The sequence below is a fragment of the Lucilia cuprina genome, chromosome 4 (genome assembly GCF_022045245.1).
Source record: "Lucilia cuprina isolate Lc7/37 chromosome 4, ASM2204524v1, whole genome shotgun sequence".
Classification (NCBI taxonomy): domain Eukaryota; kingdom Metazoa; phylum Arthropoda; class Insecta; order Diptera; family Calliphoridae; genus Lucilia; species Lucilia cuprina.
In genome coordinates this window covers 13,110,867-13,124,009 of record NC_060952.1, presented here as the reverse complement: position 1 = coordinate 13,124,009, position 13,143 = coordinate 13,110,867, and the positions used below count along the sequence as shown (strand labels likewise).

Below are 13,143 nucleotides of genomic sequence, written 5' to 3'. Positions count from 1 at the left end.
ACTTGTTTTGTTATTCTTCTCATTTGTACTGAAACAAAAGTTTCTATGTGTAGACATTAAGGAAACATCAAAATAGAATTAAGAAAAAGTTTCTCAACAGAAGTTTGCTAGTTAGGACCACGTCTTAATTGCATTGATTTGTTGTTGTACGAAAAGAAGAATAAGAACTGATTCACACTGAAAACTTTTGTTAGACCTGGAAAAAACATTTCTAGAGAATGAGATGGTTGACTTTTCTCTTTCTCTCACACACAAAAATCAAAAGTTTCCAAAAAGAAATATTCTAGTGTGAACCAGGTCTTAAGAAACATTTTATTTTGTGTGCGAGAAAAAGAGATGGTTGATATTTCATTCTCTTTCTCTCACACACAAAAATCAAAAGTTTCCCAAAAAAAGTTGCCCAGTGTGAACCAGGTCTAACAAAACAAAATAATTTTCCAAGTACGAGAAACTCCGTATCGCAAGAGAGATAAATGATATTCTTTCTCTCTTCCGCTAACTCAAAAATTTCCCAAAAACAGTTTCCTAGTGCGGACCCGCACTTATTCCCCATTTTTTCTACACCTCTTGCAAACAATCATGAAAACAAATGTCTGGGCAAACATGAGAAAAATTAATGTGTTAATGGCGTGTTACAAATAAATTGAAAACAACACAAAAAATCAAATTTTGTTGTTTTAGATGTTGCAATTTATCAAAAGTCGACTTTTTACAATTTAGGAATTTTTCCTTTCTCACTTAGTTTACTTCTTTAAAGTCGATTTATAGAACCATAGAATAAATGTTCAAACTAATAATACAGCATATTTTAAGGCACAGAATAAAACTAAAAATAAAATTTAATTTTAAAAATTATAAATCAAAAAGTACACTGAACAAAATAAAGAAAAATAAAATCTTACGTTTTTTCAATAACGAAAATGTAATTGAAATTAAAAATTAAAATAAAATATCACAATAAGATTAAATTAACAATTTGTTTGATCTTTTTCGGTTTTGATTTTTACAAATTTCTCTAATAACACTCACACTCCATATATAACTTCCAGGTAACATGTGCTAAATTATTGTGTTCTGGTGCTATTACAGAAGAAGAATTGTTGGAAGATTTTGAAGACAAAAATTGTAAATCGATGTTTAAATTTTGATTCTTATTATCAGAATTTATTGTAAGACTTCTACTATTAGTAGCAAGGTTAGCAGTAGTAGTAATTGTTGTTGTGGTGGTTTTGGTGTTGCTACCAGTTGTGATGGCAGTAGTTGAAGTGCATTTTAAGGTGTTAGAAGAAGGAGGAGGTCAGCTAGAATCGCTTTAGTGTATGTTTAAAAATAAAATTTTATATATTGTAAATAAATGAGAAAAAAGCAGACAAAAATATAAGTACATACACATAAAAACAATAGAGATTATTTTAATCTTGATATAAATTAGAATGAATTATTACAACATCCAACTAATGACAGTTAAACAGTAAAGATATGGTGTTTTTTTTTAATTCTGATAAAATGTTCAGTGTACGTAAGTTGCATTTGTTAAAAAATGATAAACATACAAGTGAAATGAAACGATACCCATGACTAACAGATTCACTGAAATATGATTTGTTTGTGAGGATGTTATGATTGTTATAGACAAAATATTTATAGAAAAAGTGTCCACTTACGTGTTCGATTGGTATAAACCAAATTGTTTTATATATTCCAAAACCATATCATCTATAAGATATTTACAGGATTGACCACGTCCCAGTAATCGTCGTATCATAGTTGAACTGACTTCATTTGATACCCAATTGGTGACCAAAGTTATATTACGCTAAATTATATTTAAATTAATTATTAAATATTTGTCTTGATATTTTTTGAAACTTACTTGATATTTCGTTAAAGTGTCTGAATCAAATATAAATTTCTCAGGATTTGAACCACTGCGTGAAATAACAACTAAACCATGGTTGGCAATAATATCTTCAATCTAAATGGCATAAAATTTGTATATGTATATAAATTTACATAGGAAAACACATATTTAATAAAATCTTACATCTTCTTCCGCCCACAAACCAGGTACAGCAAATGACTCTAACAAATCAGCTCCACATAAAAGTTTCAATTGCACTGGATCACGTCGTTCCCTTAGACTTGAAGGCAACCAGCTGGGTATTTGATGATCTCCACTATTCATATTATCCAAATCAGGAGAATTTATATAATTATTCATGAAATTTTGATGATACTGCAGAACAGCCTGAGTGCGTGACCAGCCATCTTGTTGCGTTTCCCATTCCGACAAACGTATCCAAGTGGAGGATTGCAAAGCCAATTTTACCATGGAGCAACGATGTTTGCCGGGTGCTAAACCTTTTTTACCATATGCATCATGAGTGGGTGAAACAATCCCGCCTATAACTTTGTGTGTACCCTGCATTTCAAAGTGATCTTTTGCGATCTCTATTTGACAAAAAGAGATTTTGACATATATTTTTTTATAATAATATTATTTATTACTTACCAAACATACGAAAGTGCATAGGTGTTGGTGGACTGAATGATCCACATGCGATTAGCACAATTCTGGGTAATAATCGATTCGAGGTTTCTTCTATAAATGCTGACATTTTGCTTGACCCTTTTCCTATATGTGACAATTTTTTTAATTTCTTTATACTTTATAAATAAGTTTAATTATTTTACAATAAATTATTATATTTTTTGTTTCCTTATGCGGCTTCTGGTGAAATTCCGTCAGTGTGTAAAAAGGAAAATATTGTTGTTTATTATTTAGCAAGGTCGTTGTCAGAAACCTTTGCCAGCCAGTTAAACCAACAAGTAAAACAGATGAACGTAGCCGTCGGTTAGTATTAAGTATTGACGCCGCAGAAATGGAGTCGGCTAAATATGATTAAAGTTGGCAGTTGTAAACTTTATGAATAATAACTGAAAACACAAACAGGGCAATGTACAGGGTGTACTGAATACAATGTAACATCATTAGCCCAGCATATCATTGTTTACAATATTTTAAATAAAAAGTGCAGAGAGAATATTCGCAGTCGAATCAAATTAACAATGTTGCATTGTAAAAATATAAAAATATTTCAGTTAATAAATTTAAAATGCTTTCAGATCAGATTTAATGCACACATGATTTTGGGTAGTGGTTAATATGGGCCATATAAATTTTATTTAAAGTTATTTGTAGAATTTAATCGTTTTAATAACACGATTAAGTAAATTTTGAACTTCAAGTGATTTAAGGTGGTAGAACCAATATTTTTGGGTGTTACAAACATCAGTACAAACGCAATATAGTGGTGCAGGGTAACTAATAGAAGCAATCATCCAAAGTATATAAAGAAAGTGGCGACATCTCTTGTTGTACAACAACATCAACAAAAACCATATGTATTTTGTTTTTGGAATTTGTTATAATTGTGTCAAAATCATATGGTTTCTGTTAACAAAATTTAACAAAAGATTTTTTAACAACAATGTGAACAAAACATAAATAAAAAAGAATACTTTTAAGTTGAAAATAATAAGGATTTTATTATATTATTATATGATTTATAACTTTTTTAACCACATTTTTAACTTTTCATAAATTTTAACATATAACAAAACATAATTAAAAAATGGCGACAAATACGATGTTGACAATTTTTTCGACAAAACTTTGACAACTTGCCTCCTTTATCTGTTTAAAAGTAATAGTCAGATGTTCACGTGATGTTACTTTATTAATGTACTTTGTAATGTAAAAAATATTTTTTGTGCATATCTACGCTTTTACATTAGATGAATTAATTTGAATTTTTGACTTGTCGATTTTCTTTGTAGAATATTGTGAGGATGCTTTAACAGCTCGTTTCATTCACTTGTTTTTTGAATTATTATACTTTTTTTGTATATTGTTAAAAAAGGATATTGTTGGAATAGTTTTATCATCTTTTTTAAATATTTGTCAACCATTTTATCATTTTAATTTAATTTTTAGAACGCAGACAAATTTTAACGGTATGAAAGTCAAATAAAAGTATAGTTATTGCCAGATTTTTAACTATTGCCGATAATAACAAAGCCTTGCCACTCTTATCATATTCCAACTAATTTGACAGATTCTGTTTCATAAATATGGCGTCGTGTTAAATGTCTTTTCTACGACCAGTACGTGTGTGTGTTTGTGAAAAAGGAAAAATTACGATATTTTCTTTTGTTAGAAGTTAAAGAAGAAAAAACATAATATTTGCAATAGAATTTTTGTAAATTCGTATTAATCAAAATAAAGCATTATCAATGAAATTAACAAAACGTAGTTAGTGTATTTTTCTGCTAAAAAACGAAAAGAAAATGAGTTTGTGCAACAAATGTAAAAGTGAAGACGGCCAGTGAGTGAAAAAATCTGTGCAAAAAAGAAAAAAATATTAAGGAAACGAAGACAAGAAAATAAGTGTATGTAAAAGGCAAACAACAGTTGTAGGAAACGAAGGAAAAAATAAAAAAAATTACAGGGGCGACGACAACTTCAAGAAAATAATACTGTCGTTACAAGACGACAAAACATCATAAAAAATAAAAATACTTGGAACCAACACGGACAAAGGATTTCTAAATAAAATGGCACTAGTGACAGTACAACGTTCGCCAAGTGTCACTGGTTCACCACAATGTTCCAATTCGGTAAGACTGACCTTTAAAAATGCAAAAAGTGAACATTTCTTGTTTGCATTTAAGACTTTGGAATCTTAAATGTCATGGTAAAAGATAAAAAACAAAAAAAAATTAGATCCACTTGTATAAATTAGTTAAAGTGTTTATATCATTATAGGTACCTATAGCAGTTTTTTTAAAGAAAATATTATATGTGATAAAAGTCAGACATATATTTATAAAAAGGGTGTATTATTCATTCATATTTCTTTCCTTAAACAAACAATGTAACTTTTATAGAACTGAAACTAAAAAAAGTCAGCACATATGTATGTATGAACGTCGGTCGTTTAATCGTTTTGGAATGAATTTCTTCTTTATTGTATTTGTATGTGCACAAATAAGGCAAAAAGTGCGAGTTGCGCAAATACCCACAAAAATTACTCATTTCTTGCATTTTTCTTTTTTTTATGTTATGGCTTTATTTTTATATTTGTTTTTCTTTTTTGTTGTTGGTAATGTTATTTATTTTTTGTTTTTTTTTTTTTTTTTTATTAAGTGGTCTGACAATTTAAGAAAGTATTTTGGAATATTGTCATCTTTGTAATTTTTTTTACAAAATTATAGTTAAATACATATTTTACGTATACATAGGTATGTATGTATATACTTACATATGTACATACATATGTATATTATTTATTCTTGTTTGTCAAACATATGTACGAATGTATGTAAAATGTACTAAATAAATTTATTTTGTCGGTTTATAGGTAATAGTTTGTTTTTTCTTTAATAAAAATAAGAAAACTGTCAAAATATATACTTACGCATATAGGTTAACAAAATCGCTTTTTCTAATTACCTATTGTATTGAGTTTGTGACAACTTTCCTTTAGTTATTTAGATATTATCAGAGATTCATACTAAAGTGTTCAGATTATTTTTTATTAATCGAATAATGTATGATAATTATTTGGCGAATAATATAGAATTGGATACAACTTGCTTCCATAAGTTAGTTGGAAATGTTTTATGTGCTATACAGGGTCGAGCTTTCGATTCCTATTAAAAATTCTGGTGAAGAAGCGCAGAACAGGTGCAATAGCGGCATCTGTGTATTTATGATGAATAAATGCTTTAAACTATTTTATATATAAATATGTTTGTATATCGTATCTATTAAGGATAAAACATTGTAATATAATAATTAATTTGTAATAGGTATTTACATAGATGAATATTTTATGTATTATTCTTAATTGTAAATACCCTATATTTAATAGGTATGTGACAAATCAATAGTCTAGTCTCGTTTTTAGGAGAGCAAACTATAGTTTTTATCATTTAATGAAATGTTTTGTTTAAAATCGAAATAAGTTTATCCAGTAAGTCGATTAAGAGGAAATTTCTAATTGCAATTTTAACTTTGATATAGCAAATTAACAAAATTTTTTATTAAAAGCGTAAAATTACTTTTTTATTTTATAGGTATTTATTCCATAAGTACATCAGGCATTAAGAAATTCTTTGAAATCAAAAACTATCTTCGTACCAAGATTTTGTTAGCACTTTATAAATATAGGGTGACGATATGATTTCTTAATTTTTTTCTTTAAAATTGAAAATGTTTCCATAAAAGTACTATAATTTCTTGATTATAATGTACAAATTTACAGAGTTCATCGTTTAAGAACTATTTGTACTATATATATTGTTTGCTGTATATTGGACTTTTATTATAAAGAGCATAGAAAAATATAAATTTATTGTATATTAAATAAAATACAAGTTTCAATAAGATAAAGGGCTGCGCCTATTTTCATTTTTTCCTTTAAATAGATTTATGCATAATTTTGTCTAATTTTTATTTCATTAACCTTTTATAGTCATATACCAAATGTTTCGAATAAACAAACCAGCTCTTCTTTATTTCATTCTCTTAAATGATTTATTTTACAAAATTTTCTTTTCTCTTTGATAATTGTCAAAATTCTGTTGACCTTGCCTCCACTAATAATTTTTTGTAGGTCTCTTATTTTAAATTTTATATATGTACATTTTATGTGTATATTGCCTTGAATGTTATTTTGTAAACATTTACGTTTTATTTGACGATAATTTTTTGCGTTTTTTTCCCCTTTTTTTCTATTTAAAAATAAATTCGTCATATTAATATTAAATTTGTTTTATTGATAAGATTTCAATGTTTTCATTTGAAATCTATTTAAGTTTTTTGTGTAATATTTTTGCCATATTAATAAACAACTAATAATAATACAATTGATTTGATTTTTGTGTGATTTTTTGAATGATTTGAAACGAATTAATGACAATCATTGTTTTTGTAGTTTTTTTTGTTTTAGTGCAGCTTTCTTCCTCTTCTATTATTTCATTTGACATTTCTAGTATTTTGTAATCTAATATATCATAACAGTGTCAGTGGGTGATGATGATGACGTTGATGATTCACTGCTATAAACTCCCCCTATTTAACTAGTAGTTATTGTTGTTTTGTTTTGTCAATATTTTATTTAATTCTAGCTAGACTATATCTCATCATTATTGATGGTGTGGCATATTTATTCCGTATTTAAAATTTTGTTTATATTTTTTGTTTCTTTCCTACTTGTATTCAATACTTGAGGTGTATAAAAAGTAAACATTTATTTAATTCCCTTGATTAGTATCAATAATAAATATTTATTGTTGTCGTGTATATACATATGTATATCGTTTGTGTCTATATAAGATATAGTTTGTTTATTTTTGCTAAAAAAATAACCGCAATTTTATATTATTAATTTATATATTTAACTTAAAAATTTATTTTTTTGTTATTAATAAAACTACACGTGTATCTATTTACATTAATAATGTTAAATATGTTCAAATTTAAATACTCATCTAGATTTTGTAGGTATTCCCCATTTAACAAGGCAATTTTTCTAAGAATTTAGATATTTTTCCTTATTACACATTTTTTAATAACTTATTTCATAGATGTGATAAATAACTTGTTGATTAAAAGTACTTTGTAAATATGACTATTAATTTAGTAAAAATTGTACTTTTTGTTAGATTTTTGTTTAATGCTCAATTAGTTATTTTAATTTGTAAAATTTACATACATACATATGTTAATTTTAAATTATGTAAAAAAAAAAAATTAAATGATTTCTTTGGTATATTAACTCATTATTTTTATACAAATTTAAAATGAAAAAACATTAAAAAATTTAAACGTAAAGTCGTACAAACAGAGTATTACTAGGGTTTTAAGCGATTTTTCATCTTAAACGTAATATTGAAATCAAAATAAGACCTAAAATTTTTAATAAAAAAATATATTTTTTTTTTAGAATTTAATATTATCATTAATTAATCATTTATATAGGATAGCGATGCTGACGAAGATGAGGGCAGCAAAAATGAAAAGAGCGAATGTTTCTTTGCTGGCAAAGGTACCGCATTAGTATTAGCGCTCAAAGATATTCCACAACATGCTGAACGTCGATTGAGCACTGACTCAATAAGATCAACAAATAGCACACAAAGTAACAATTCCGACATTCAACAACATTTGCAATCTATGTTTTATTTAATTAGACATGAGGAAACATTAAAAATGGTAAGAACATCGATTTAATCACAAACTACTTATGTTCTATATAGAAATAAATTAATCTGTATGTGATTCTTTTTCATTATTTAAGGCTGTTAAACTGGAATCACAACGTGCAAATCGCACACGTTATTTAGTAATTGCATCTCGTTGTTGTTATCGTTCTGCAACCACCGAAAGGCGTAGTAAAATTATGCGTCATAATTCAGCTAGAGTAGCGTCATCATCTTCATCTTCAACAATGTCTTCAGCATCTACGGGTGTGGGCAATAATGCTGTGCCTCCAGCAATGGGCACAGCACGTCAGTTATCGGTGGATAGTAATCGACCATCTTCGCAACACTTGCAACAGCTTCAGCAGCAACTTCAACAAATCGATGATAATTGGGTGGAATTGCGTGATAAACGGTTTTCATCAAATTCCTCCACTGCCTCGAATCGTCAAAGTCTTAAATGTGATGCATCAGATAAAACTAGTGCTTCGGGAGATAGTAGCAAGAACAGCACGACCACAATAACTCAAACAACTGCCAATTCTAACACCATGGCTGCATCCTCTTCTAATAATTCTACCACTAACTCAAACACGGTCACCAATGCCAGTAGTCAAGATTGTGTGGGCGTTGAGGAGTCTTGTCTGCTCGGCATTGATTGCAATGAACGCACAACAATTGGTTTGGTTGTGCCAATATTGGCTGATACTACCATACATTTGGATGGTGATGGGTAAGAAAACTTCAAATTTAAAGAAATATTTTTTAAATTATAATTTCTATTCTTGCACAGTGGTTTCAGTGTGTCAGTTTATGGCAAGACTCATATTTTTAAGCCAGTTTCTGTACAAGCAATGTGGTAAGTGAATAGGGAAACTTGAATTACTCAGTTTCGATATTGATTATGTTAAATTTTTTATTGGGTGTAAAAAGGTCTGCATTGCAAACTCTACATAAAGTATCTCAAAAGGCTCGTGAGAATAATTTCTATCCGGGCGGTCCCTCACATGATTGGCTGTCATATTATGAAAGTCGCATAGAATCAGAGCAATCATGCCTTAATGAATGGAACGCCATGGATTCAATAGAAAGTCGCCGACCACCTTCACCAGATGCCATACGTAATAAGTAAGTTAGATGAACATTTATTGTAAAAAATACGATAACATATTTATTTTTATTTCAGACCTACTGCTAAAGAAGAAACCGAAAGTGTAATTAAAATGAAACTGAAAGAAATTATGATGTCAGTTGATTTAGATGAAGTCACTTCAAAATACATACGCAGTCGTTTGGAAGAACATTTAGATATGGATTTGGGCGAATACAAATCGTTCATTGATGAGGAAATGTTAATGATATTAGGTCAAATGGATGCACCCACCGAAATATTTGATCATGTTTATTTAGGCTCAGAATGGAATGCTAGCAATTTGGAGGAGTTACAAAAAAATGGGTGCGTCTTCAATTTGTTCAACAATATTTTGTCTATATTCTATATTTAATCAATTTTCATTATTTTAGTGTACGCCATATTTTAAATGTAACCCGTGAAATTGATAACTTCTTTCCGGGCATGTTTGACTATTTAAACGTACGTGTTTATGACGATGAAAAGACCAATTTACTCAAACATTGGGACAACACATATCGCTATATAACACGAGCTAAAGCCGAAGGTTCCAAAGTATTGGTCCATTGTAAGATGGGTGTCAGTCGCTCGGCCTCTGTGGTTATAGCGTATGCCATGAAAGCCTATAATTGGGAATTCCAAAAGGCTTTACAGCACGTCAAGCAACGACGTAACTGTATTAAGCCAAATAAGAATTTTCTCAATCAACTGGAAACGTATCGGGGAATGTTAGATGCCATGAAAAATAAAGAAAAACTGCAGCGCAGTAAAAGTGAGACAAATTTAAAAAGCACAAAAGATGCCCGCCTTTTGCCGGGAAGCGAACCCACACCTTTAATACAGGCTCTAAATCAATCGAAATCAAAATCGGGCGGCGACAGCTCTGATGTTGTATCCGTTGTTAGTGCGGCATCGATTGATGTGCCAGATGTGGGAACGTTGTCTCGGCCAACAGCACGTAGTGATCATAAACATAGACGGTATGGAAGAAGGTCGAGCAGTACCTCGCCCCGTACCGTACAATCACCGATGGCAACAACAATCGTGATGAAGCAACAGTCACAAAGTTTAGAAAATTTAACACCCGACCGTAGCATAGCAGATGAACCAAAAAATATGCGTTTTCCCGGTAGTAATGGCGAGAACTATAGTGTTACACAAAATCAAGTTCTACATATACAGAAGCATACACCACCTTTAAATACTTCAATGTTTCTGGCGTCTTTGGCTCGCAGAGATGAGCAAAAAATGCAAACGTCTCCTTCAGCAACCACATCAGTGCGTACAATAGTGTATGATTTGGAAAATCATCAAACGCATGACGCGACCCGAAAATTGTTAGAGGATCGTAAGACAATGAATTTAACATTTGAAAAAACTGCCGAAGAAGAAGAGGATGACAATAGTGTTAAAAGTTCGGGTGCCGACATTGGTGGTGGAAGAGAAAAGGTGGGTAGTCCGGTGTGGACTTCGTCGGCAAAGCTGATTACACAAACTTCAAATATTGTCACTTCAAGTATACCGCCGTTTAATCGAGATGAGGCCATACAAAAACGTCAACATAATCGCAAGACCCAGTCATGGGCTGCTACTAGTGGAGGCATTATAATGGATGCCAGTTGTCGGGGTTCAAATAGCAGTATTGATTCCATTTCAACTCAGGCATCTGCACCTACCTCTGTCGCATCCTATGAAGGTATAGTGCGTACACGTTCCCGCCAAAGAGAATTGCCCTCTCGTCATGCCTCCTGGGGTTCTGGTGACACTCGTTGTGGCATGCCCTTACGCAACAGCTCCTGGGGAGCTTTCGACACCAACCGCAACAGTTGCCAGTATAGTTTTAGCCAGCATACAAATGCTAATGCCATTTTTGAAGGTCAAATTCATGAACTTAACACGAGTAATAAGACTGCTTCAACCATTCATTCTCAACACCACCAACATCACTTCGGTACAGTTAAACGGACCAAACAGAAACTCGAAGAGTGCACGGCTCTCAAAAAACTCTGTCAAGAAAACGGTAGCGAAGGCGAGGACACAAATACAGAGCAGTCGTCGACGACAGGAGATGAAAATTTGGAATGTCAACACAACACCAAACGGGGAACAAATTTGTTTCGTTCAGCATCAGCTGCTTCTGGGACACGAACACGTTTTGCTCAAAGATGTAACAGTGAGGAAATTGTACCCAGTGGTGGGGCTCAATTAGGCGCTGGCCGACGTAGTGATGGTAGTTGTCCCATAAACACAGATATATTTTCAGCTTCGGCTCCGGAACCTTATACCATGTCTGATATTGAGAACAAAAACACCCTAATGGGTAGTGACGAGGAAAATGTTGTTCTAAGGCCATCTGCAACTGGGCAATACATTTCATGTGCCGACGATCAACGCATATCGGGTAATGTGCAAATTTTAAAGAAAAGTTTTGAAGCCAAAGCTGGCAGTGTAGGAGCCGTTGCACAAGGTCAAGTACAAACTACAAACACTACAGCTCTGGTAAATACTATATCATGCAATAAACAGGTCAAAGGACATCACTCGTTGCCATCATCGCCAGTTGCCCAGCATGTAGAACATCAGACAACACAACAGGCGAATAAACCCTTTTTAGAACAAACTACTAACACAACACTAATGACTACATCAGCCTCTGAAAGTGATCGTAATGTTAAGGGTTTAGTTCACAAATATCAGACATCAGCGTCATCAACTCTCATAACGCATACGGCGGCTGTTGCAAAAAACTCAAATCCTATACCTCCCGTCGCAGCAACAAACCCCTCCGCCTCCGCGTCCTCCTCCACAAACGCAGTTACCGCCATGGCGACATTTAAACCCCGACCCAGATCGTGCTATGAGCCACAAAGGTCGTTATCAGGGAAACCACATGAATTTAATGAAAGTCGACCACCACCCGCACCTCAAAAGTCAGCCAATGCCGGTCATCATCATCATCACCAGCATCACATAAACGAGGGTATTTTAACGCAACAACAGCCTCCGCAGCAAAGGCGTTTGCAACAACATGGAAAAACTCATCCACTCGCTAGGCTAAGTTTACCAAAGCAAAGCTTCAATGCAGCCACTTATAATACCATGTAATCATCATCTAATATACGCAAACATAAATACATACATATATTTATATATATATGCATACAACATATTCAACTATACATACAACAAAATTCTTATCTAAATCAAATCTTCAAAATAACTCAATGCATATTATTTTCACCATACAAAAATAAAAACAAGCAACATTATTAATTTACGCTACACCCAACAACCATAAAAAACAAAAACACAAACAAATCATCACCAATTTATTATTATACATAATTACTATTACCAACAAAGCAACCACTACTATAAATATTATTGCCACCACCCAACCCACATCCCTCCAAATGCATCATAATAATTTTTCTAATCTCAAGCATGATCCATCTTCACTACTGTCTCTCCTACTCGTTCATTATTATAAATGTTTTGTGTATTTGTGTTTCACCATTAAACACCTGATCGATCACCCACCACTTATTATTTATTCGTTGAAAACAACCGTTATGTGTTTTTAATTATAAATTGTCCTCGCGTTTATGATCCACCCTCTATTCTCGCCCTTGTCTTTTTTCTTACATAAAATCTCTAATATTTTTAATTCATTTGTGTCCCATTTTTATACGCTTTTTTATATTTTTTATGCCTTTTATTTTTCTGTACGAATAATCCTTTTT

General features: G+C 31.5%; 2 protein-coding genes across 4 annotated transcripts; one reads left to right on the top strand and one right to left on the bottom strand.

Annotated features, from left to right (window-relative positions):
- Positions 1–898: 898 nt before the first annotated feature.
- On the bottom strand, positions 899–2,842 carry LOC111681593 (nicotinamide/nicotinic acid mononucleotide adenylyltransferase 1). 3 transcript variants are annotated; one of them, XM_046950313.1, is made up of 6 exons: positions 2,695–2,842; positions 2,513–2,635; positions 2,045–2,451; positions 1,874–1,975; positions 1,665–1,816; positions 1,348–1,590 (listed from the first exon to the last, which is right to left on the bottom strand). In XM_046950313.1, the coding sequence occupies exons 2-6, from the start codon at positions 2,616–2,618 to the stop codon at positions 1,455–1,457; spliced, it is 903 nt and encodes a 300-aa protein (XP_046806269.1). In that variant the 5' UTR covers positions 2,619–2,635; positions 2,695–2,842; the 3' UTR covers positions 1,348–1,454. The 3 variants fall into 3 exon arrangements, with proteins under 3 accessions (XP_023299216.1, XP_046806269.1, XP_023299215.2); XM_023443448.2 differs by lacking the exon at positions 1,348–1,590 and adding an exon at positions 899–1,310 and having other exon boundaries at positions 2,513–2,805; XM_023443447.2 differs by having other exon boundaries at positions 1,349–1,590; positions 2,513–2,814.
- Positions 2,843–4,160: 1,318 nt separating this feature from the next.
- On the top strand, positions 4,161–13,137 carry LOC111681592 (protein phosphatase Slingshot). Its single transcript, XM_023443442.2, has 7 exons — positions 4,161–4,680; positions 8,048–8,281; positions 8,367–9,001; positions 9,062–9,127; positions 9,202–9,396; positions 9,455–9,724; positions 9,793–13,137. Exons 1-7 carry the CDS (start codon positions 4,618–4,620, stop codon positions 12,503–12,505), a joined length of 4,176 nt encoding a protein of 1,391 aa, XP_023299210.2. The 5' UTR covers positions 4,161–4,617; the 3' UTR covers positions 12,506–13,137.
- The last annotated feature ends 6 nt before the right edge of the window (positions 13,138–13,143 follow it).